General features: G+C 38.5%; 1 protein-coding gene across 2 annotated transcripts in view; it reads left to right on the plus strand.

Annotated features, from left to right (window-relative positions):
• The window catches only part of LOC115429887 (breakpoint cluster region protein-like), a 138111-nt gene that overhangs the window by 57991 nt on the left and 54618 nt on the right, over positions 1–25502 (plus strand). For both annotated transcript variants that reach the window (XM_030149685.1, XM_030149684.1), the window contains one exon: positions 12598–12782. In XM_030149685.1, the coding sequence (XP_030005545.1) occupies positions 12598–12782 (185 nt within the window). The remainder of the gene's footprint in view (positions 1–12597; positions 12783–25502) is intronic.

The raw sequence follows: 25502 nt of genomic DNA on the forward strand, positions 1-25502 counted from the left end.
CTGCTGCATGTCACTACTGGATCAACTTCAACTCTACCTGGACAAACTGCCCCAAATGCATCGCCAGAGACATTTAGTCATTCTACGCTGTAGATGGGTTAATTGCGTTAAAATTTTTAATCAGATTAATCATGATGATGGATTAATCCGCGTTAATGTATTAATTTTGACAGCCCTAATTATTATTATTATTATTATTATTATTATTATTATTATTATTATTATTATTATTATTATTGTTGTTGTTATTATTATTATTTGCTTGAATAAACAATATGTGCTCCATGGTCCTAATCTTTCTGAGAGAGAAAGATAAAACAAATAAATGCATGCATTTCTTTTTGTTTGTCTTTTGTTTAAAGGTACAGTGTGTAAGATTAACAGATGCTTGTGTACTTATGTGAAGTTTATGTTCAAAGCATAGGACAGGACTAGTATTACCCGTGAAGCTCTAGTAATTTGTAATAACAGTAGTCTTAATTGTGATCTTAATCCCATGCAAATCACCCATGTCTGTAATTTGTAAAGTACAAATCACACTGCAAATGACTTACTTCATTATTGCAAATGCAGACGTACTGTGATTAGTATTAGTTCCATGTGAATCAACATCTCTATAATTTGGTGGGATCTGCACATTTTTCGTTTCCTGCATGAATTTATTAGGCCTATTTCCTGGTTGAGGATAATGGAGACTGCACTGGTGATGATAAATCAAAGTTTTAGGTGGGTATTCTAAGAGGCTCATGTCACAGTATAGCAAAAATGTTCATTTCACTGTTAATTTTCAAATCAGCTGAGGTCCACCGGTTATACTAGTCCTGTGCAAATAGGGCTGTCGTCTGTTTTGCGCTGTGAGATGGCTGTCCTCTGACACTGGCTAACTCCATTTCTGTGCAGTTTTTTTATGTAGAGGACTTGGGCTTGTGTTTTATTTTGCTTTACAATGGCAACAGCGTGCAACACTGTCTACTGTTAGCTTAAAAATGACTTTGCCGGTGTTGACAAATGACTCCAACACAAAGTTTACTCAAGCAAACAAGCAAATCTAACATATTGGACCTTTAACCAGGAGAGACTCCAACCCCACGACTTTAAAATTCCTATAGTCTACCATTTGCTCACTTAAGAACCGAAAAGTCTAGCATCTATTTTTCATCACACATTACCATCTTTGCCTGTAGAAACCTCAGTCTAATGAGTGCCGTCCGTGTTCCAGAGCTGAGCTGGTAATTTAGCATGCTGTATTATTAATCAGTGTCTCTGTGTGATTTTGCAGCAATTTGAACGCTTATTTCCTCCATAATGCTTCAGGGGTCGGGGTAATGAGTCTCTCTGTTAATGACTCTAGCAGTTGACGAAGAAGACACGACAGACACTTATGGAATCAAAGGTTCATCTGGTAGGATGAGTGTACAGCAGTGTGTGTGTGTTGAGGATGTGTCCACTGAGACAGAACAGCGCTCTCCTCGAAAGTCTTGTGTGATCAAAGAAAGCGACGTCAGGAAGGAGACAGAGAACACAAAAGACATAGACTGAAATCAAGAAGAGAGACAGCAGGAGGATTCAGATGCACAGCACCAGGGGAAGCTGACACAACTCACCAGTTCCCACATGTGGCTGTTTGTCATTCTGTCTGACACACTGTGATTGTCGCTGGTGTAATTATCTCTTTGTCCAAGTCTCTAATTGTGACTGTAATCATGTTTGTATCTGTGTCTGGGGCAGCTTTCTCTAGATATATTATCTCTTACCTACCTGCCTGCCTGTCGCTTCTGTCTTTACAGTGTAACTTTTCATCTTTTTTCATGACATCCATCTAGGGCTGCACTATTAATCGATTTTAAATTGAAATTTGATTAATTAATTAGGACGATGTTTAAAAAAGGGTAATCGTCAAATCAAATTTCATCTCCTGCGTGCCTCCGGGCTACCGTAGGCTCCTCCTCCTAACTGTAAGAGTGGTCTCCACAGTCTTTGGTCTCCACACACCAGTACAAAAATGGTGTTTGCTAATGAGAGTGAGAAGTTTGTGACTAAAAATAGCAAGAGCAAGTCGGTTGTGTGGAATTGGTACGGCTTCGAAGTTTCCGATGAAGACGAAACAATTCCTCACTGCAAACTCTGCCTGAAGGCGGTATGTGTCAAAGACAGCAGCACAACCAACTTATTCCAGCTTCTCAAACATCATCACATGCCAAAGTGGGAGCAGTGTGTTGCATTGTGGGCTGCAAACGAAAACAACATGCCGACATGCCGACCTCTATTGTCTTTTGTAAAAATCCAAATCGAAAATTGAGCTTTTAGAGGGATAAAAATTGGGGTTTTATTTTTTGCCAAAATTGTGCAGCCCTACATCCAGCCTTTTTGTTCTATTCATTACCTCCCTTTTTTTCTATGTCCACACATTTTTCTACCACTCTTATGATGGAGATACAGTATCCAGAAACCTGCAAACTCCTAGAATCAGTTTCATCGCATAAAGAATGTCAATTCATTAAATCTGCATGTTGTTTTTCAAGCTTAAATGCTGAATATTTACCAGTCACAGCCTCTGAAGTAAGGACACTTATTTGACTCAGTTTTTTTCCTCTTTGGATGGCTGACAGAAGTAGCCTTTAAGCATCCACTTGGTCTCAAGCAAAAAAAAAGGTTTTGTAATGCTTCAATCATCTTTTGATATTTTAATGACTGATTAAATAATACTTAATTATTGACAAATTAATCCCTATTGTCTGAACTAAAAATCCTTATTTTAGCCTGGCACTGTGGGATTTTTTTTAATTAGACAAAAGTAGTTCTTACACTAACTGGCCACTTTATTAAGTACACCTTGCTAGTACCAGGTATACCTAATATTCTGGACCCCCCCTGCAGACTGTTTTGAGTTGCCGTTGCTTTTCACCTCAAACCAATCTGATGATTCTCCCCTGACCTCTGGCATCAACAAAGCCTTTTCACCCAGAAAACTGCTGCTTGCTGGATATTTTCCCTTTTTTTTTTCTCTCAATAAAAACAACCCTGAGATGCCATGAATGAAGTCACTTATATTTCTTGCCCATTCTGATGTTTGGTTTCAGCTCCAGCAGATCATTTTGACCTTGTCTACTGTATATGGATACATGCATTGATTTCTTACCTGTTAGATATTTGCATTTAAGTGCTGCAAAACAGATCTACCCATTACAGTGGCAGATAAGTGAAGTATCCTGTAGAATTTAATTTAATTTAATGACATTTATTTGGGATAAAACTCAACACTCTGATCCTATTTGGTGAAGTTAAATCTATAGTTACATATCACTCATCTTCTCTTGACATGAGCAGCACGGTGTTGCCGAGGTTAGCACTGTCACCTCACAGCAACAAGATCCTGAGTTCAATTCCAACACCAGGAACCTTTCTGTGTAAAGTTTGTATGTTCTCTCCAGGTACTCTGGAGATACACCATCCAATGACATGCACTAGTCGGTTAATTGGTTAATTTAAATTGCCGATAGGTGTGAGAGCGATCGGTTGTTCCTCTCTACATGTCCAGGTTGTTATTGAAAATGAGAATCAGTTCTTGACTAACTTACCAGGTGAAATAAATAAATAAAATAGACACGTGCTTCAAATGAGAAATGTTTTTTTTTTTTTTTTACGTTATCGTTTTGTTTATAGCTTTTTTGTGCCTTTCAGTCTGTTTTATGTCACCTTCACTTGAGGCCCTTGCAAATGAGATCCAACCCTCAATGATTTTCGGTTTAAATAAAGTAATATATTTCTTGTCAGGCCTTGTTTTATACCTGCAGAGAGACTGAAGAGATATTAACGCATAAGAAGGTGTTTGTTTTGGAACACAATATTTTTATTACACAGCCTGAGGCAGCGCTGCAGGTGAAACTTACTCATCAATACAGACAGTCAGACTGTCATATCTGACATTGTTTCTTTTTCTGTAGCTCTGTTTGTTTATGGAGTAACATCCACAGACTCCTCTCATCTGTTCCCATGAGTAATTTAGGAGAAACACACAAAACACTACATCGGAAAACAGAACAAGCGGAAGCATCAACCCTCACTGTCTTTTTTTCCACCTTTCTTCCTCTTTCTTTCCTCTTTTTACACTTAATCCTGAAACAAAAGGCTGATCATCACCACTGGGGGCGTCGTTATTATAAAAATGGAATCTATTATGATTTCTTAACTCAAGAATGTTAATAAAAACATGAAGAAGAAACCATAAATTCACTCCTGTGTAGATCAGTCAGGAAATAATATTCACCCCAGATTAAAAAAAAAGAAAAAGAAATGTGGAATGTGGAATGTGGAGAAACTTCGTCTTTATATAGGGACAGATTTCCATACCCAGATTGCAGATGCCTAGTACTTTAAGAATAGAGCCACTCGTGCATTTTATGGCATTACGTCTGCCTCTAATGACAAGATACTGACATTTATCAAATTAGCTGCTGTCAAGTGCCTGTACGGTCACGGGAGGATTACCGCAGAAACAGTGTTCAGGTTCATTTGCCGGCATGTCTATCGCCCCCAGCGATGCCACAGCCGAGGCTTCACTTTAATTTCCACAGCTTTCCACTTTCACTCTTCCACCAGCCTCCGCCTCTCTTCTGTGCTAAATTGTCTCTAAATTGGATACTTAGGGGGATAGAGTAACTCAAGGGTAGGGGTGTCCTCTTGTTTTCTTTTTCTTTCTGTGTCCTAAATCTCACCCCACCTGCCTTTTTCATCACAGGCACAAACACAACTTTATGGTACTTTATATGTTTGACACCATTTTCAAGGGGCAGGAATGAAAATTGCAGTATTAGGATGAGAAATTCCAGGAAGTCATATACACGTGAAGTCAGGAGATGCAGCGTATTTATCACCAGAATCCAGACCTGGCTTCTTCAATGAGCTTAGCCCTCCCAAATCCACTCTACCCCACCAGCACACTGTATATAAATCAGATGTATGGGGGAGAGCGGGGGGAAGCCATTAAAACACACCATTTCGATCTTTGATTACACTTGCTGCCAAATAGCTGGATTAAAAAAGAGGGAGCGTTGTGATGTCGTAGGATCCTGTGGGGCAGGGTGGGGCATTAAGGTAAATGTATTTGTAATGTGTGTGTGTGTGTGTGTGCGCGGATGTGTGTGTGAGAGAGAGAGAGAAAGAGCTTGTGTTATATTGGCAGTGTTAGGATGACTAGCCTCCTTCCAGAGTTCAATAAAGGCGTCAGCAGCCGGGGCAGATTTATGACAGCCATGCTGAGCAGAGAGCATGATGGGGGATGGAAAGGCAGCTCTCACAACTGAGGATATCTTATATGTGTCCTTTGAGAGTCACTCCCTCTGTCTCTCTCCAATTTCATGGCTCCCAGTCTGTCGCATTGTCTCCGTCTTCCCTCTCATCATTGTTATTTATAATTTTCTCCCATGGAGGAGAAATCATGACAATTATTTTTCTGTCGACACTTGCCCTTTTCCTCTCCTTACTTTACTTTTACTCCTCCTGAACCACACATACTGTTCAAAGGACTCCAGAAACAATTGTTCCTCTTTTTGGTCTGTTGGCCACAGCTCTCTTTAACTCAATTAATGTCAGACAAACCTTGTAATTCCTTTCATGACTGAGAATGAGTAAGGAGCATAGATACTTAGCTCATTCATCTATTCAGGCTATTCTACTGTTCCATTCTGAGACCAAGACAAGGACAGAGTGAGAGCAACCAAGAAGAGAGAGAATAAAGTTATAGATTAGTGTTTGATTGAAAAACAAATGTGAATGAAAGAGCTGATGAAATGTTTAGCTGTATGTAATGTTTACTTTTGAAACTCTTAGCGGACCTCTGCCAAAGTCTCATTAGTCGCTTTTCCATTGACCCTCAAATTACATGACTATAACTTGCACATAAAAATTTACCTAATGGAAAAATGACAATTTCGCCAAAACTCTTGTTTTTCGATGAAAAGTTTTTTCCCTGGCAAGACTCAAAACTGCAATGGAAAGACCTTTTTTCCGCAACTAGAGTCACATGAATTAAAAAAAAACACATTTTGACGGATGTTACAACAAGCGAAGAAGAGTTTTAAAAGAAGCATGGCGCCCTATGTGTGGACACACCAGGAAACCAAATAATTTTTTAATTCAGTACGGGATAGAGGGGTAATATATAATAATAATGAATATATCTGTAAATCAACACAATATTTACTTTCTTCGCCATGTTTATGGAATGATTTCTTGTGTCATCTCATGATAATAATCAAATCATCGCATTTGTGATTTAATGGAAAAAACAACATTACGCACTTCTGTTTTTTCGATATTTAGTAAATATCGGTAAAGTTTTGCACATATGTGCAATGGAAAAGCAACTATACTCTTGTTATTCTGACAGTGGTTTCACAGACATCTTTGTAGTAGATTTTCTGTAAAAATTTTATAGTACTGTATGTAAGTGAGTTCAAGTGCTTTCAGCATCCCATGCATACATGTAATATTTGTACATTTACAGTAAAGAATTTCCACATATGAAAACATATGTATATATATATATATATATATATATATATATATATATATATATATATATATATATATATATATATATATATACACACACACATATATATATATATATATATATATATATATATATATATATATATATATATATATACACATATATATATATATATATATATATATATATATATATATATATATATATATATATATATATATCCACACACACACACACACACACACACACACATATATATATATATATATATATATATATATATATATATATATATATACATATGTCAAGTGGAAACATGTTTAAACTTAAAGTAAAATCTGCAAATGTCTTGGCCCTATATTTTAATAGATTTACATACATTCTAAAACTCGTTCTATGGTTATTTCATGTTTGCATGTATGAGTTTATGTCATCATATGTCCAGAGAATATATGTATATAAAAAATTAGCTCATAGGAAACATTTGATGTACTTCGTGTCATACATTACATTTTTGTACAGAAAGTGTCAGAATTTAAAAAATGGTAATGTTTCCAATCTGACGGAACAGTTATCAGAGGTTGACTGGTGATCTGAAAACTGTATTAACAACTGAGTTGAACGACAGAGCTGCCAAGAAAAATGATGATCATATAATTGACCCTTCACGAAGCCCGCTCCCCTTAGTTACTGTTGCTATGCTTGTCAGGCTTTAGCACTCTGCGTGTCAGATGTGATCAGAAAGATATTCTAAAGCAAACAATTAGAAATGTATGTATCAACAGGTATAAATAGCAAAGAGAGGTGCACAGAACAGATGGTTATTATTATGTAATAACATAATAACACAGGTTCTCAGATGTCATTAAATTAAAGTGCGCATACTATCCAAACATATTATTTTCAGTCTGTTTGTGTCCATCTTCAGTAAATTCTGAATCAGTCTGTATGTAGTTGTGAATAACATGCTTACCAATACTTAGCTGTGGGCTAAGCTTCAGAGGAGAAACTAAAAGATATTTGTTGTTAAGCAAGATGGTCATTTACCACTGAAGTTCCTCTCATTTATTGAAATGATTTACTTCAGCAGATACAAATAGTTCCTCTGTCCAGTACCAAAGCCCAGGTATTGTATTTTATAGGACATCCCATCAACGGATCAGCGCCACATGACACCCTGATACCCTGATATCCCTGCCCTGCCTGTGATATTGTTTTGGAAAGACCCGTGTGTTACCATGGCAGCGTAGCAAAAGCTTTTCCCAGTATGAAGTAGTTTTCCACCTGCAGCAGGAAAAGACCTGCTCTCCTCCCAAACACTGTTTCCATGTAAACATTTTACAGGGTGTGTGTGTCTGCGGAAGTGTGTGTATTTACAGTATGTGGGTGTTATATGTGTTTTATCTCTGTGCAGAGTTTGGTTTATTTTCCCAATAGCTGCAGGAAGAAATCAATGGATGAACTGTGTTTTGGACGTTAATGTAAGGCAAAGCTTTTTGTACATGAATGTGTGTTTCTTTGTGCTCTAGGCATGTGTGTTAGATTTGTGGTCATATTTGGAGTGTTTCCTTTTCCAGAGCTGGGTTGTTTAGGAGGCAGTGAGGAACATGTAGGGGAGGGGGATGCTGTTCTGGGAGGATGAAGAGGCCACAAATCAGCAGAAATACAAGAATTCTGTTCACAAGACAGAGAGGAAGGAAAGACGATGAGGCGACTGGTGGATGTATGTATGAAGAGTGTGACAGAGTCGTCATTAGAGCGGTGTTGGAGCTCGGGTGAGGTCATATGTGGACAGACCGCACATTATGGCAGCCCATTAACAGACTTGTAAAGTTCAGTCCACCCCCCCCACCCCCCACTGGAAACTACAGGTCAGGCACATAAACATACTTAGCATGTACTGTACATTAAAGGTAATAATATGCTAAGATTGTTTCAAGATCATGAAGGCAAGTCTTTCGTAGCCTCTTAGCAACTAGTAATGATCTCAACAGATTTTATGTATTAGTCATGTTTTACTTCATTATTTATTTATTTTTTACTCTGAATCAAGTATTTGGTTATGGGTTGTAGCTTTTGCACCAGGAACACACCCCAGAAGACATCCTCATCACACCGGCAGTTATCATTATTATTCATGTTTGTGGTTTTAGGGCCATTAAGTGTTCCTTTTTTAACCAAGGGGCGGTTAAAGACTAAAACTGTTGTGGATTTTTTTTAGCCGTAGGGCTGTGTGGGCATTAAAAGGAATTCTCTCAAATATGCCTGTACACACAGCCTGAGTGTGTTTCTAGTGACAGTGTTTTTCCAGAGCTGGGTGGTATGAAGTCCTTGTAGTTATTCTAACATACTGGAGAAACAGCTGGACTGGACATGTCATTTTTTTAAACTCCAAATATGCCACAGTGGTACACATTCATCTCCCACTCTGTGTTTGTCCCATCCACACTCTGCATTTTTAGACATGTAGCAAATTATTTCCCAATAAAGTGCTTTGACTTGATGTAGGGGATGTAGAGGTTTTAAGTTGGCGTTCTAGTACAAAATAAGTTGCTATTAACTTTTAAAGAAAAGTCTATCAGGTGACTTAAATTGTAAACTACGACACACAGAAGGAAGAAATGGGTTATTGTATTTAACTGGCTAATTCTACAACATAGCACAAACACTAGCCCCCCCCTCAAATAAAAGCCAGTAATAGGGATGCACCGATTCCGATACAAGTATCGGGCATTGGCTCCGATACTCAGTGTGTGTACTTGTACTCGTACTCGTAAAAGATATCCAATACAAATGCACCGATACCACTTATGGCCGTGTGACATTCACAGTTCAGTGCAACATGTAAGAGGAGGAGGAATAATGTGTGGGGAGTGTGAAGAGTGTGGAGATTTTTCAAAATAAATGATGGTGATAAAAGTAACGCTGACTGCAAGTAACGTTAAAGACACAGACAGATACGGACGCGGTGTTCTGTCCGTCCTCTGCGTACATTCCATCCGTTTTCCAGGTGCTGGCGGATGCGTACCCTGATGGAGAATACCACCAGGAACCGCTGGGGGTACGGAGCAGTGCAGACTGCCACCAGCGGAAGTGAAAACGAAACTTATCGCTCATTTATCTGTTCTCTACCTGCTGAAGCTAAGCTTTTAAAACCATACCAGCAAAAACGCTGCAATATTAGTATCACATTAGTGTTGCCTCTGTCGTCTCCATGTTTGTTGTCGCTGACTTTCTTCTTCTTCTCAAAAAACTTTACTCTCCTTCGCGGTATTTGTCCAGTATGGTTAATTAAGAGCGGCGCCCCCTGGTGGATTAACTGAGAAACGCTCATTCCAACACATTAAATGTCAGTAGCAGCACTTTGTTCCAGTCAGACTAATGACAACGATAATAAAGCACATTTACAAAAGGAACTAAGGACTGGAATGGGATTATTAAGTACTCGTATCGGTACTCGGTATTGGCAAGTACTCGAATGTAAATACTCGTACTCGTACTCGGTCTGGGAAAAAGTGGTATCGGTGCATGCCTAGCCAGTAACACTTCAACTCACCATTTCTAAACAAAAGAAACCAACAAAGCATTTGAATCCCTGATGAATGTGCTGAAATTCATCAGCATTAAAGGTCCACTGAGTAACTTTATTGCAATTTGGGGAGATTTAATTGTCAAAACTGAATGTAATAATCATAATCATGTTTTCATTAGTGTATAATCACCTGAAAATAAGAATTTTCACAGGGTTTGCCATGTAGCACTGGCAGGGTTCAACAGAAACGCTAGCTAACCAGACATATTTTGAATATATTTAAGGAGGACCTTTTCATGTTTTTGTGAGCAGAAGAAGACATTCAATCTGCAAATTCATCACTAGATATCAATAAAGATTACAAGCAGAATGTTTAAAGGGTTTAAGCAAAACATTTTAATTATTTACAAAGAGACAGCTTTGCGGTTTTCTTGAATTGCTGTGTCCTTATGTCTCCTATCCAAAAAAACATCTGTGATATTCAAGTTCAAGGAGAGCTTCTTCTTATTAAAAGTAACAGCGTACAGACAGGAACAGAGCACCAGAGACTGAATGTGAATGAAGAATGTGCGGTACACTACTCAGTTTGGTTTGATGCAAAGTTTGGCATGGTGGGTAGAGATTGTTTGCATACAGAAACACACACAGGGCCTCTATGTTGGTGCTGGCTGGCAGGGTGTCGCTGGTCCAAGCAGGCACAGTGGGCAGCACCCACCCACAGGCAGCAGCGAGTAAGCGAAGCGATCGGTGGGTGGGCTGAAGGTCAGACAGGCCCTGGATACATCAGCATTGTTCTTTCTACCATTTTCTTTTTTTTTTCTGCAACTCTATGACCTGTTTTTAAAGAGCATATGCCCCTGCATGTGCCGGTATAAGCCAAAAACAAAGCTTTGTAGTGGAAAAGAGGAAGAAGAAAAGTGAGAGGTGTAAAGTTTGCATCCAGAATGAGTGCTTATGTGTGAGTGCCAGAGATATTGTATGTGTCGGTAATGCATTATGTGTATTGTCTGTGTGTATATGTCATAGTGTGGCAGAAAACTGGCTTTTTATAATACAAAATGTGTGCACTGAAGAGTACTGGTGATTGTATTTGTGTTTGACTGTGACGCTGGAAAGAGCCGTGGCATGTTATTAGTCTGAGTCAGCACTGATGAGGCCCTGCCAGCTCTCACAGAAACGCAGCTCTGTTGAATTTAGGAGTAGGAGGAGATGAGCAAAAGGTCTTCTGTGACATTCAGAGATGCATGATGTCTTCCCCTCAGCTGTTACACACCAAATTCCCTGAACTGCTGACTGTACTGTCTCCTCCTCCTGGAAGCCATGCACTTGAACTCACCATAACATGTACAGCAGAAGCCACACCAGTCTGAATTTCAATGAAAAAAAACAACCGTTCTCTGTGTAAAAAAAAAAAAAAAAAGCAACCCCTAGTCAAATTTAGTTTGTTTGCAACCTTTTTTTTTCCCTGTCTCTCCTGCCTCTCTTTGTAAAGGACAGCACACATAATCATACGCGAAATCACTTTGTGCAGGCTGAGCTGTTATTTTCATGCAGAGAAAGTGATAGCGCCCACCATAGAAGCAGGTCAGAGGGAGGTTTCTGAAAATTTCCCTCGAGATGTTCCACTCAGTGTTCGAATGATTTGAACCTTGACCCAGTTTGAGGTTGGCCTTTTCAGGCGCCACCGCTTGGAGCTTTTTGTTTTTGCATGAATTTATGTACAAAGATGCAGGGGGAACTCATTTTGTCTGCCCCAGTTTCTTGAACTGCATTAATTAGTATTCAAAGTTAAATTAACTTCTCAGTATAAGATGTTCCCCTGTGAGAATGAGGCCGGCAAATGTAAGATCCTGCACCATGTGAAAATATAAGCAAAATAAATGTAATTCAATGTGTATTCCATCATTATTTTATATGCAGCATTTTTCAGTTCATTTAAGTTTCAGACAGAATTATTTGCAAATATTTGAGGCTTCAGTGTGTCTTTTATGAAGGACCAGAGGTTGATTTTCTTGTCACTGCATTTGCATTAAGATGACAGCCAACCATAAGTAGTAGCCTAATGATGTACTTTGTTAATACACAGATCACACTGACCATTATAAATAGAGAAAAGTTTTATATGTCGGCTTAGTTTCATTTTGCATGTGTCACTTGACTTCTTGAGGGTTTAGATTTGCAAGTTTTGAAGTTATTCCCAACACTTTGAGTTTTCAACTTACAAGCATAGTTGTAATTTGTCTTTTAGTGACGTGTCAGTGTCTCAGTATCAGTTCTGGTAACATTATATGAGAACTGTGAAACACAAAACTGTCACAAAGATTAAATGTCCTTGTCTGAAAATAACTGTTAATTAATGTTGATGCATCAAATATCATGTTTGATACCTATTTCTTATTCCATGGGAATATTTGGTATTTATAAGGTAAAGCGTATAAAAAGTGCAACCTTTGATTTCTGACTTGGTACAATACTGTGTCATGGTTGCGTTACTGTTTCTTCTGATTGTTGTCATGAGGACAAACTTACCCAGGCTTTTGTCTCCTCACAGACGGTCATTACACCGGGACCCCTCCCTCCTATGGTTACGATGCCGACCGAGCAGAGGAGCAGCGGAGACACCACGACATCCTACCGTACATCGATGACTCCCCTTCGTCTTCACCGCACCTCAGCTCCAAGAGCCGCAGCAGTCGGGACACTTTGTCTTCAGGATCTTTGGAGTCGTCCAAGTCGGTCAGTGTGCCAACCCACACTCTCTTATTGCTGCTGTTAATTTAGGAGAGCAGTTATCGATCCATAATACGTATTATATAAATGTATTATAGACAACCACTAAGTGTTACAGAGAGCTCAGCCAAAAAGGGAAACTTGTGGATTTAGTGTCTGTTTCTACCCTCTTGAACTGGTGGGGAGTGACCAAAAGAACTAGATTATGGATACAAGTATCAGGAATCAGCTGTCTTTGACAGAAGTCTGAGCTCCACTTTAAGTGCAAGTTCAGATGCAAGATTCATAACAAGATGTAATCATTTTAAGATGTTGCAAGGAAAAGCTGCAGGAATGTGAACTGGTCCATCTTAGGTTGACTCAAACTGACTGTGTTGAAAATGGGTGAAAATCCTGCAGTCAGAGTCAAAGTAAAAACAGTTGTTGCTACAGAACATATGCATCATCCTGTCTAGTTGCATTGCTTTGAACTGGTGGGTTTTCAGAGGTTTGCAGAAGTTTTCAATTTGTCACAACTGAGCTCAGGTTGCTGCTCCTCTGTATCAAGAGGAGCAGCTTGAGGTATTTTAGACATGTTCAACGGAAGAGAACTCATGGAAGACCCAGGACCTGCTGGAAATGTTGATTCTCTCCACAGAAGATCAGGGAGAGGGAGGTCCTTACAGCACTGCTTAGACCTGGATCAGATAAATAGTTAAAGATGGAGGAATGAATATGTAATAGTTACACACAACAAGCATGAATGCATAGCAATAGGTGCCAATACTTACTTTGACCTCAATACACTGCAGGAAGTGGGCTAATCTATTCTTAGAGCAATCCTGCTCCATCGAATCTGTCAATTGATGAAAAATCAAATCTTTCATTATGGAGGGATTGATAGAGGACAATATCTCCTGTCTCATAACCCCAGGAGCAGTCATCCAGTGAAGAAGCTCATCCCCTTTAAGAGTCAGGCTTTTTCTCATCCAGGGTATTAGGCAGAATTACCTATCACCTCCATCACCCCATCACTGCCTTCATCCTCTTACCCTCCCTGCTTCGCTCTTTCTTGTCTGCGGAGAAAAAGCCAGTGATCTATGACGTCTGGAGCTCCTCAAAGGTTACCATGGAGAGGATACACACATGCACATATGCACTTAAGCACACACACATAACCCTAGAGTCAGCAAAGATGAAAATGAAAATACTACAGCCGGAATATATAGGCTTTTACTCCTAATGTAATTTTTTTCTTTTAATTTTCTGATCACTATTTGCTTATTGCATGAAATATGTGCAAAAAGATGTAGTAGAAAGTAGACTGAATATTCTTGAAAGTAAAAGGTTATTTATAGAGCACACTTTATATACAAAGGTAAATCAATGCGCTTTCAAAAGAAAGGTTGAAAAGATAGATATATTTAAAAAATACAGCTAAATGAAAGAAAATTACCCAGAAAAAATTTATCAAAGTACAGTATTAGATAATTGCAGTGCAGTTACAGTAATGTGTATATATGTGTAATATGTTTTAGAGCTCAATCATAGTCACATGAAAAAAGAAATATTTGTAAAATATTTTTAAATGTCTCAAAGTATTTATGTATTTAAATGCCCAGTGTTGGTGTTAAGGATTTCTTGGCTTCATGCTGCATCGTCATTAAAATCCTTAAGAAAAAATGGTTGTTTGCACATTTCGCATTATCTCCTGCAGTAGATGAACATACTGCAGCCATATGTTTAATCAGGACAGAGAGGCATCATGGGAGAGTGTAATGGGCTAATACTGCCCCTCTCCAGTGTGCCCTTGTAGGAAGTAATAGCATCAGTGGTCATGGAGCAATATCCACCCCCTCACTATACACTCACCATCTTCACTTGAGACTGAACGCCTGTCAGTCTGATTGATGGCATGAACCTGCCAATAAATGATGAGTCCCTTGACTCCATCCAACCTTTGACCTGTAGGCTTGGATTGCAGAGATTTTCATTTATACACATGCACTGATGCACACTCACACATATTACATAGTGCTTGAGGTTGCACATCCACTCCTCTGTAAAACCACGCATACATCATTCTTTATTAGTGTCATAATAGAGTTGCTGACGAAGAGATTGAAAGAGATTTGTACAGCAAACTCTTGGCATTTAGAAGCAGAATCCATGTGTGTTCACAGGACAGCTCGCAAAACAATAGTAACAATTGTTGGTAGGGTGACAGATCCTAACAAACCAAATATAATGCCAAGTGTATGTGTGTGAGAGCCACTGCTTATGCTGAAAGGTAGTTATATATTTTGATATGATGTCTACAGTATGCTAGTTAAAAAATAAAATGCATGCAATATTAGTGTGTAGGTACAGGGTAGGCACTTAGCAAGAGACGACAAATATATTTTATTTCAACAACTTTGCAACTTTCCCAAAGAAAATGCAATATTAGATTCAAAGATTAAACATTTTTGTATTGTAAATTCACTAGATGCACAGAATACACAGAGAAATGAGATACTGTTTCTCTCTCACCAATGCTATTAAAATTCATATTAAAAATAAAAAAGAGGTAAGAATAAATAAGTGGTATAAAAGATCAATTTTAAACTATGATAGAAAATTAAAGATGATGAATCAAACCTATTTGCAATAGCAGTAGTAGTGCAATACAGTAACGGTTATGAGGTGAGGAGGTGCATAATGGAGCAAAATCGCAGCAGATATGATAATATGCATAAATGGAGGCACAGTTCTTATGATCCTATGTGTTAGTCTCATGAAATGCCCCTCAGAATCCTGGTTATCATCTAAATATCTCCACAAAGTTAGGAACTGTGTATTTTTTCCCTACATTGGTGGGTCAGTTTTGCAGAATTGGACTGAGATTAAATGACATAGTGCATCTTAAACACACACTGACTCCAATTTTCATCCCCATGGTGTCATAAGTTTCAATAAAAGTACCGATAATTGACGCCAGCGTATTGACAACAGGCCAATAACCTTCGTGTGTGCTTAGTTCTGGCAAAAGTAGTATCCGATGGTCAGTTAAATATATTATAAAACCATTTAACAATTATCCCTTAAAAGCCAGACATTCTTTCAATAAATGCCATGGAAATGGAGTTAACATTGTCCTTGATTTGCCTTTGGACGGTCCCACTTGAGCCGACTCTTCCATCTGCTCGTCTAATTGATGAGTCAGAGTCCAGACCAGCTCTGATTGGCTGGATGGTTTCATGATGTCACTGTGATGAGTCACCACATAAGCAATAGTGCTGATTTAATTTTCCACAGCGGCTCTTGTTCTCTCATAGTTCTCTCATAATCTGACTCTTCACTGCGCCCAGCAGAGTGAGCAGGGAGGTCACTGATCACACAAAGTACGACTACTGAGCTGTAGTATTTTTTACAGATGTTGTCACAAGGCTTAAACACGTCTTTGAAAGATCTAATGTGTTTATACAATAATTCTAGTGTGTGATTATGGATATCCATGAGTCATTCAGGGACGATCAGACTTTTTCTTGTTTTTTCTTTGGAATTTCACTCAATTCCACTGCTTTTTTTTTCTCTCTTTCCAGTCACCCCTGCTCCATATTAAAATATTATTAAAATCCTAATTTTTTGCTGCCACACACTGTCTGATAACATATCTCAAGGTTAATATGAGAAGTAGGTCATTTGCATTCCTAGCCTATAGTGGATTAGGAAGCTTGGGTTTAAAGGTGTAATGTGCAATATTTCCATTATGAAAAACTGAAAAATAATGTGTTCACTTAAAAGTTTGATATATATATAATCCATTGTGATCTCCAACAGTGAAGTTGCAGATATTAACCAAAGGAATACTCCAATGGGTGCTGCAAAAACATGAATGGCTCTCATTACAACCAGCGTTTGCTTATAGTAATATAATAATATAGGTTCAATATGGAAGACATGTTCATGCACTTAAAAGAAATCTGTGTTAGAGTTTGAGCTGCAGATTTTTTTTATATTGAATGACTGTATTTTTAAACCATAAAGACCCACTGCTACTTTTGTGGCTGTTCCTAAATGAACTTTTCTCTATATTTAGCCTTTTTTAAGTGATTTATCACCATTCATTGTAATATTCTCCTGCTTATTTTGCATTTTTTCCATTTTAAATCATGTTGTTTTCTATATTTAAATTACTGTTCATGTAGATGTTCATAAAAGCTCAGATTAAAGTTGAGGGTTATTATATCAAAATCAGAGAAAACTCAAGAAAAAGTGACTTTTTCAACAAAGATATCAATAACTGAACATAAAACAAGTGTATCCATCCACTGTCATTGATCCAACTCCCTGAGTTTTACTGGAGAATCAATGTTGTAGAAGATGATGGTTTCACTACAGAGCCTCTGAACGTTCAAATGGGTCATATCTGATGACCATGAAAAGACGACATACTGTATTTTAGACCAATTATTTACATGGATTGATATAATTAGTGGATCAATAAGTATTAAACATTTTACATCAGTTGATGGTTTTGGTCACCAAAGGCTGTTTGGGTCTTTATGTGTTAACTTGTCTTTCTACCACTTTGCATGTAATGGCAAAGAGAGCAGGAAGTGAATGAAGTTAAGTAAAGTTCCAGTTCTTAAACAAATGAGGAAGAAAAAATGAAATTAGCCAGCTCACATTAGTACGTAAGGTAACGGCATCTGCCCAACTGGATCTTTATGCTCTACCCTGATATAGAGTAAGCATTTCATGAGGTGTTTCAGATGACAGGGGGGTGCAGTGGTTAGCACTGTCACCTCACAGCAAGAAGGGTTCAATTCCAACACCAGCCGACAGGGGCGGACCTTTCTGTGTGGAGTTTGTGTGTTCTTCCTGTGTTTGTGTGGGTTCTCTCTGGGTACTCCGGCTTCCTCCCACCATCCAAAGACATGCACTTGTAGCTAAATTGGTTAATCTAAATTGCCCGTAGGTGTGACTCTAACAGTGATTGGTTGTTTGTCTCTATATGTCAGCCCTGCGATGAACTGGCGACATGTCCAGGGTGTACCCCACCTTCACCCATAAGTAGATGGGATAGGCTCCAGCACCCCCCATGACCCTCTCGAGGAAAAAGGGGTTCAGGAGATGAATGAATCAGTGAATGAGGTTTCACATCTTCACATTTTGTGTTTCAGTCTTTTATCTATGCTGACCTGCTCAATGGAACGTAAATAAGGTGATGATTTATGTCAATACACAGTCGAGCATGAAATGAAGGAATGCACTGCTGTAAATGGATCAGGACGTTAAACAAATGTCTTAAACCATGTTTTAGACACTTGATCTACTGCGGGTAAAACAATGAGTATGGAAACTTACACTCATCACTGTATCAGAATCAGCGATACTGCCCAAGTTTTTCCACACAAACAAGGACTTTGACTTCAGTTTATCTTTAGTTCTCAAATTCTATAGAATATGGAAAGTAAAGTAAAAAAAAAAAAAAAAACTCACAAAATTGTACAAAATAGTATAAAGCAATAGTACAGTATAAAAAAACAATAGCCGTATTTCAGTTAAATAAATGCATTTAATGCCTTCTGAACCCTAACTGGTGCCTCACAATAGAAAATGGTTATAGTAAGAAAGTATATAGGCTCCACGGTTGACTGTTTGGACCTGGAAATAAGTTTTATGGTACCATCATCATCATCATCAATCATCATCATCATCATCGACATTTATTTTAAGGGCTCGTTTAGTGTCATCTCTTTAACAGCTTGTATAAACTGAAGTTGTAGCCTTCCATACATTATGTTCAGAATATCTCATGCCACCATTAACATTATCAGTATTAAGGCATTAGTGACTTCAGATTGTTTCAGATCGACTCATTTGTCAATAAAGTCGAAGTCGAGTCGACTAGTTGTTTGATGATGTCATCACATTGACAGCAGAGGAACAACACAGACACACAGCCGTTCAACAATGAGCAACTTGTACTAATGTTCACTGGAACAATAACAATGTACAGTAAAGAGCAGAATAAAAAACTAAGACACAAGCATCAACAGTCCTTCTCAGACATTTTAACCAAAACAAAACATAAGCTAACACCTAGAATTTTCTTTTGAATTTAAGTGAACAACAAAAAGTGGGAAAAGGTTAAGATGGGCGCAGCCAAGACACACAGCATGTTACAGAAAAGAGCGCATAGTCTTCATGAAATTAATAAGCAGAATAATCCAAACACACGGGCGGTCCAAATTATTATTCATTATTGGTTGTGTTTACATGGTTCACAGAACATTACTTAGACATTAGTTTGCTAGATCACAGTCAGTTTAGTTCCTACTCTGAGTCGTCTTCTTCCTTCAGTCTTGACCTCGCACCAGTGATGCATGGGACAGGTTTTTGTTTTTGTTTTTTTTCCTCTAACCTGCTTTTGTGGAATTATTTGACCCACCCCGCAAATAAAGTGACACATTTTGACCAACCCAACCCAGGTCCGCTGATCCATGCATCACAACCTTGCGCTCCATGTTTTCATGTAGAAAGATCAGAGTATCGACATGCGCTGAATGAAGGCTTGCACGCTGTCAGGTGATGGAAGGGAGAGAGAGAATAACACACAACTAGTCGACTCCTCCAAAGTAACGCCGACTTGTGCCACAGACGTATATGCATCGACAAACCAGTTTTTCTGTTAATGCGAAGGAGAATCAGTATCCATTACATCTGACTGAAATCAGTTTTATCAAAAAGTAATTGGTTGAATTTTTTTTTTAAACTCACCTTTTCCTGCAGCACAGGATGATTCTAAGACAACTCTATTACACCGCAGACATGTAGAGATAGGATGCAATCTCATTAGACGTTTCAGAAAGCGAGGGATGGCGGAGCAGGACGCTAAACAGATTAGAATATGAAAAATGAAAATTGAAGAGGGTTAAAGTGTGGAATAGGGCATACATTGCTGCTCTTTTCTCTTCTCTTCAACCTGAGTGTTTATCTGAGCTGACAGTCTCCTACACTCCATGGGAAAGAGAGACAGAGATTGAGAATAATGTTATTACAGTTGCTGCTCAGTTTCTATCTACGCCTCCTGAGTTTGGAGTGCCCGTCCAATAAACGCTGTTTGTATTGATTCTCTTGTATCTCCTGCAAATATTACCCGTGCATAAACAAATCAGGAGCAAGTCATTGTTCCCAAATCATGTTAGGTTGACTCAGCGCTGAAAGGTGTAGTGTGAGCTGCATGAGAATGGGTTTAAGTGTGGGTTTAGGTGTGTAATGTTAGCTTTTGTTGGGTCTGAACACAAAAATCCTGACACATAAAGCAAATATGTCCCAAACAGGGAGGGACATTTTATTTTTCTCATTTGGTGAGAAAAATTGAGGCAGACACCCCTTCAGTCTGGACTAGACTTGGGCTCATTAGTTGCCACAACAATGAATAAAAGATGATATGTCTGGAGATGGGGTCCATCCTAGGGGAGATGTCTCTGTTAGTTCAGGAGCATGTGGCTGAATTGTCAGTTTCTCTTTGTGATTTGATGTAGATGCTGCTGATGTTTCAAATGGACACTTAAGTTGCTCTGCCTCTTTTACCAGCAAGCATATTCTGCCAGAGTACTGTCACATAACTCAGTACTTGTACTTGTACATTCATTTTTCATTAATTCATAAACTCACAGAGCTCAGTTGATCCCCAAGGCTCTCTCTTTAAAGTCAGTGGAGACGTAGCGTTTAAATATTCTGAAATGTAATGTAATGAGAGCTAACATTATGTTATAGAGCGTTCTCCTTTTTACTTATTTACTTTAAATGCTGACTTATTTGCTTTTACCATATGCAAAGTGGAGGCATTTCGGCTTTGGATTTTTGGTGTACTGTTTGTATAGTACAGATTGGGCAGTAGTGTTTTTAGGAGGAACTGCAGACCCCTAGACAGCTCTGTGTGATGTATTAAACATGATTTCTTAGAACCTTAACATATGTAGAATTTTTCATTTAAAATATCTAAAAAAAAATGCCCAAGCCTGTGTACCTGCAATCAAACCTTTCCAATGATGCTGAATTCAGAGAGACATTGCTTGGCTACTTCACTATAACAACAGAACAAATATGCGCTACAGAATCCAATGTAAATGAAACTGGTAAATATTTTAAAGCGTTACCTCTTAGTGAAACGCTCTGAGTGACTAAGGCCCTGCCCATACGAAGACGGCTTCGGTCGTATCCACAAAAGTTTTGTACTGGCGTTTTTAATCACTGAAAACGCAACTTTTTGAAACCAGGTCCCAGAGTGGATAAATTTGAAAACACTGGTTTTGCGTCTTCGTCTGTACGACCAAACCGCAACTTTTCTAAAACAATGATGTCATAGCCCCACGTCTCTAACCTTTCATCCTGGAAGCAAGATGCCACTTCATAACAACAACAGGAATGGCAGACTACAGAATGTGCTCGTGCTACAACAGCTATTGAGCTTATTGGAAATATTGAATCAAAATCTTTGGCTACTCTTTCATTATAATGAGCAACTAACAACCATAGGAAACAATATTTACGACATGCTCTTGGATCTACTGCGGACAGGGGCAACCAGGAGGAAATACTGGATCAGACCTGGTAGAACCAAGCAAGCTTTATGCACATGCTTCACATCTTCTCTGTTTTTTTGCGAGAGCGTTACAACACCACATACAGGCCTGGCATTTCTACGACATCGTTTTCAGTGGTTTCATGTGGATGCAGATATTTTCTGAAATGACTCTGTATTACGGAGCACTTTTTCGAAAATGACAAAGAAAAAGATCGGATAGAAAAAGATGCGGTGTCACATGGACATGGCCTAAGTTCAGTCACACAGTGCATATGTTCAGGGTTTTTTTTTATGATAGTTAAATAGATCAGCAGTGCATGGGAATTAAATTAGTCATCTATTGTTTTGATTGAGAGACACCTAGTCGCAGAAAGTGCAAATTGTGCTGTTCGGTTCTACATTTTTCTCTATGAAGCTCCCTTTTCTTGCAGTTCATGGTCACAATATTTCCACAAGTTGTTTAGACTGTTAGAGTTTTAGCATTCGTTATAACTTTGATAGACTGAAAAATGCTGTCTTGTACTGCAAAGAAACAATGTTAACTCTTTCCCCGCCATTGACGAGATATTCCGTCAATTGCTTCCCAACGCTTCCCCGCCAATGACGAGATTTTCCGTCAATCCGTGTTTTCACTGTTATACTGTAGTTGGAGGTGTTGTGGATCATGTGAATTACTTTCCTTAGTCCAAAAACAAACAATTAAGCAGCTTTTTCGGAAAAATGACGGGCCGGGTTTAACGTTTTTGCACTGGAGTCTCCGTATCCCATGGCAACGCATCCAGCGGCAGTCACTGAATGAGGAAATGAAGACTGCAGGAACCGCGCGCAGTTTCAAAAGCCTTAAAGATGATTATGGAGACAGAGTCTGACAATTCAATATATGATGGAGCTACAGAAGAACCATTTAGAGACAGGAACGGAGAAACAGAAGGTGAGGGAGACGAAGACGGAACACGGGAAACAAGGAGCGGCTCAGGTCCGACACGGAGGTGCGGGTGGGGGGGGGCGGGGGCACAGAGCGACACGGAGAAAATGACAGACAGGAGGAAGAGAAAAGAGACATTTGTAGTGGACATTCAAGGAGAAGACAGACATGGGACAAGACAAAGGAAAGCTAGTCTGCATCTGTTAGAGTGAGTTCAGATTCAGACTGAGGACACAGAACATATTCAGCTGTAGAATGTCAGCAGGACACATGGAAGACACTGTTGGATTTGGCTTTTGTATGAAATAAATAAATACATATATTCATACAGAGATAAATAACTAGATGTCCATATAATTATTTACAGATCAAACACAGCAGCTGGTCCAACAGGAGGACCTGGTGCAGCCAAAGGCCAGAAATCTACAGTATTTAGTGCATTTGTTTCTTTTTTTCTTGAAAATGAGGAATATTGAGGTGTTTATATCCAAAAGCTAAACTACTATGTGTTAGACTTATAACTGATGTATGTAAATGTGCAAAGTTTAGAAGGAACCTGGTGCTTTACAAGATGTTCGGTCTAAAGTTTGGTGTGGATTCCCCTAACATTTTGTGGAATGATGGGATATCTTAGAGCTGTTTGTTACTATTATTGCTGTTATTATTATTTTATTTTGTGATTTTGAAGATAGTGTTACTGTTGGTGAATAAGAAAGAGTCAAAAATGTAAATAGGAAATCAGTTTTCTCTTGAAAATCAATATCTTTGAAAAAAATGCAATTTTCTCAGCTTTTTGCTCAAAATTCAGTTTTTTCCTGAAAATGACCAATATTCAAATGTTTATATCTCACGAACGAATAAAGATAGAATAAAATAGTTTTTTGTGTTTAAAAGTTGAAGTTCTGTTCTTTCTTTTGATGTATTCAGTGTTCACATACTCCTAACACAACATTTTCAGTGAGCCTCCAAAGATTAGTGAAAATGACCAAAACGGCTGGCGCTGGCTACCAACTCACTGGAAAATGCTCTGGCGGGGAAAGAGTTAATACAAATAACTGTCAGTGTTGATTGGTAACATGGTTATATTCGAAAACCAAATGTACAAGTCACACCTTTTTGCAACAAGGTTAAGTTGCTATCACAGAGAATGGATATTAAAAACAATAGTAGCTGCATGCAGTAAGTATAAATGTTCAGTCATTTAGCTCAGTTTCAATGTAACATTAAGATGTGCAGAATTTGTTTGCTACCATTAAAGTGATCGCCTAATCAATAGAAATGCAAACCAGACCACAGCATGTGTATCCCTGTTGTAACAGTGCTCATAATGGACTCTGAGGTAATGGAGTCCATTACAATCCTCATGCATTTCATAATCTTTTGGACCATAAAAGTCCCCTGAGATTCATTCCAGTATCTGCTTATACAGTGGCCATGGAAACAGGTTTCAGACCCATTTACTCCTCCATCTAAATGAATGCATGCTCACCCAAAGAGGTCCAAGTGCTCAGTGTACATGCTCTAATGCAGCCTACAAGAGTAATGTACATTACAGAACCATGCATATTTATACCTGAATTCTTCTGTGCAGATGCTGTAGTTATAGAGTTACACAAGCTCAACAAACGCAGATATGTATTAGAAAGATGTGATGAAATAATAAGTAAACCAATGAAAAGCAAGTTTATTGATTACTTTATCATTTAGGTGATTTAAAAACATTACAAAAATTGATTGGCTCATCTTCACAAATGTGAGGCTCTACTGCATGCAGAGACTTTGTCCCAGTTCTGGGCTTTAACAGCCCTCAGACCATCTGTTCACATCTGGATCTGAATGTGTCTCTATGTGTCTTTAGAGACCAGATCAGATCTCCCTTCACAGCTCTACATGCAAATAAAAGTAAATCTGTTGTCTGGATATAACACAGCACCACCTTCATTTATTTACAGGTGTTGGATGCAGTGGGCTGCATTTGTAATGTTTCTCTACAAATGCATTCAAAGAAAAATAAAACGGTTTGATTTGTGAATGATGGATGGAAGCATGTTGCCATTTGATCTTTTCTAGTTAACAATGGCAAGGTATAAATATAATATAATTCATTGCATCACCTTTCATTTATGGTCCCACTACTTAAGGAATGTTGACATGTGCAGCCCTTCTAAACCTCCTGAGTCATCAGATCTTAATGTGTCCTTAATGCATCTTGAGTTAACACATGTGGCATTCGAGCTGCCCAGCAGTAGATCATGAAAAATACATCTTAATTCCAGGTGTGAGCAGGGTTTAACTCTTTAAAAAAAAAAGAGGGACATATATGGTTTTTCTGACTTTTTAACACTGGCAAAGACTGTCCAAAATGTAACTTCAAGCATATGTTGGATCAGCTATTTTTTTAAAAATAAATTCACACATGCCACAGCCTGTTTGTCACATACATACACTCTGTTTTTCATTTTCCTACCTGTCTCCTGGATAATCCGTATCTTCCTTCAGCTGGCTACTTCTTTGTTCTTTCCCATCACTTCATCATTTCTTCATGTCCTCGTATATTTTCCTCTTTTCTGTCTCATATCTTGATTCCTCTTTTGCATTTTCCTTCCTTTCCCTTTATGTGATTTGAGAGAATGATGTCCCGTCCATATTTCCTTTAATAATGAAGTATGAACAATAGAATAAATCTTCCTACCTCATGATATCAGATATTTTATTCTCTCTTTCGTGCCTCATCTTGGCTCTTTCTCTTTAATTACAACCTTGTCCTGTCTGCCCATTCCATCTCCACAGCGTGTACTCCTCTGTTACTCTTTTTCCCAGCTGTTTCCCTCATCCTCATCATCATAGCCTCAAGCATTAAATACTTCCACGTCCCAACCCGGGCTGTGTGTATGTGTGTGTCTGTGTGCACTTGCACATTCCCTCACACATATATTTATATGCCAACCTTGCTCCCACAGGACACCCTGCCTGTTTGAGTTATTTCAGAGTTCTTGGTTAAACAAGACAGCCTGAGGAATCTCTGTGTCTCTCTGTTTTCTTTCATGTCCATACTCCTCAGTGAGCTTTGACTGGGCTGAAGGGGAACATGAGGATTTCTAGAAGGCTTTTGTTGCTGTTTGTAGACACTGGCATTTGTAAACTGCATTACTGTTTGGGCTCAGCAACACTAGAAAACTAAACAGGCACACTTGAAATTAAAAACATAAAAGAAATTCATATTAAACTGTATTTTTCCAGC

The sequence above is a fragment of the Sphaeramia orbicularis genome, chromosome 12, assembly GCF_902148855.1.
Source record: "Sphaeramia orbicularis chromosome 12, fSphaOr1.1, whole genome shotgun sequence".
NCBI classification, from domain to species: Eukaryota; Metazoa; Chordata; class Actinopteri; order Kurtiformes; family Apogonidae; genus Sphaeramia; species Sphaeramia orbicularis.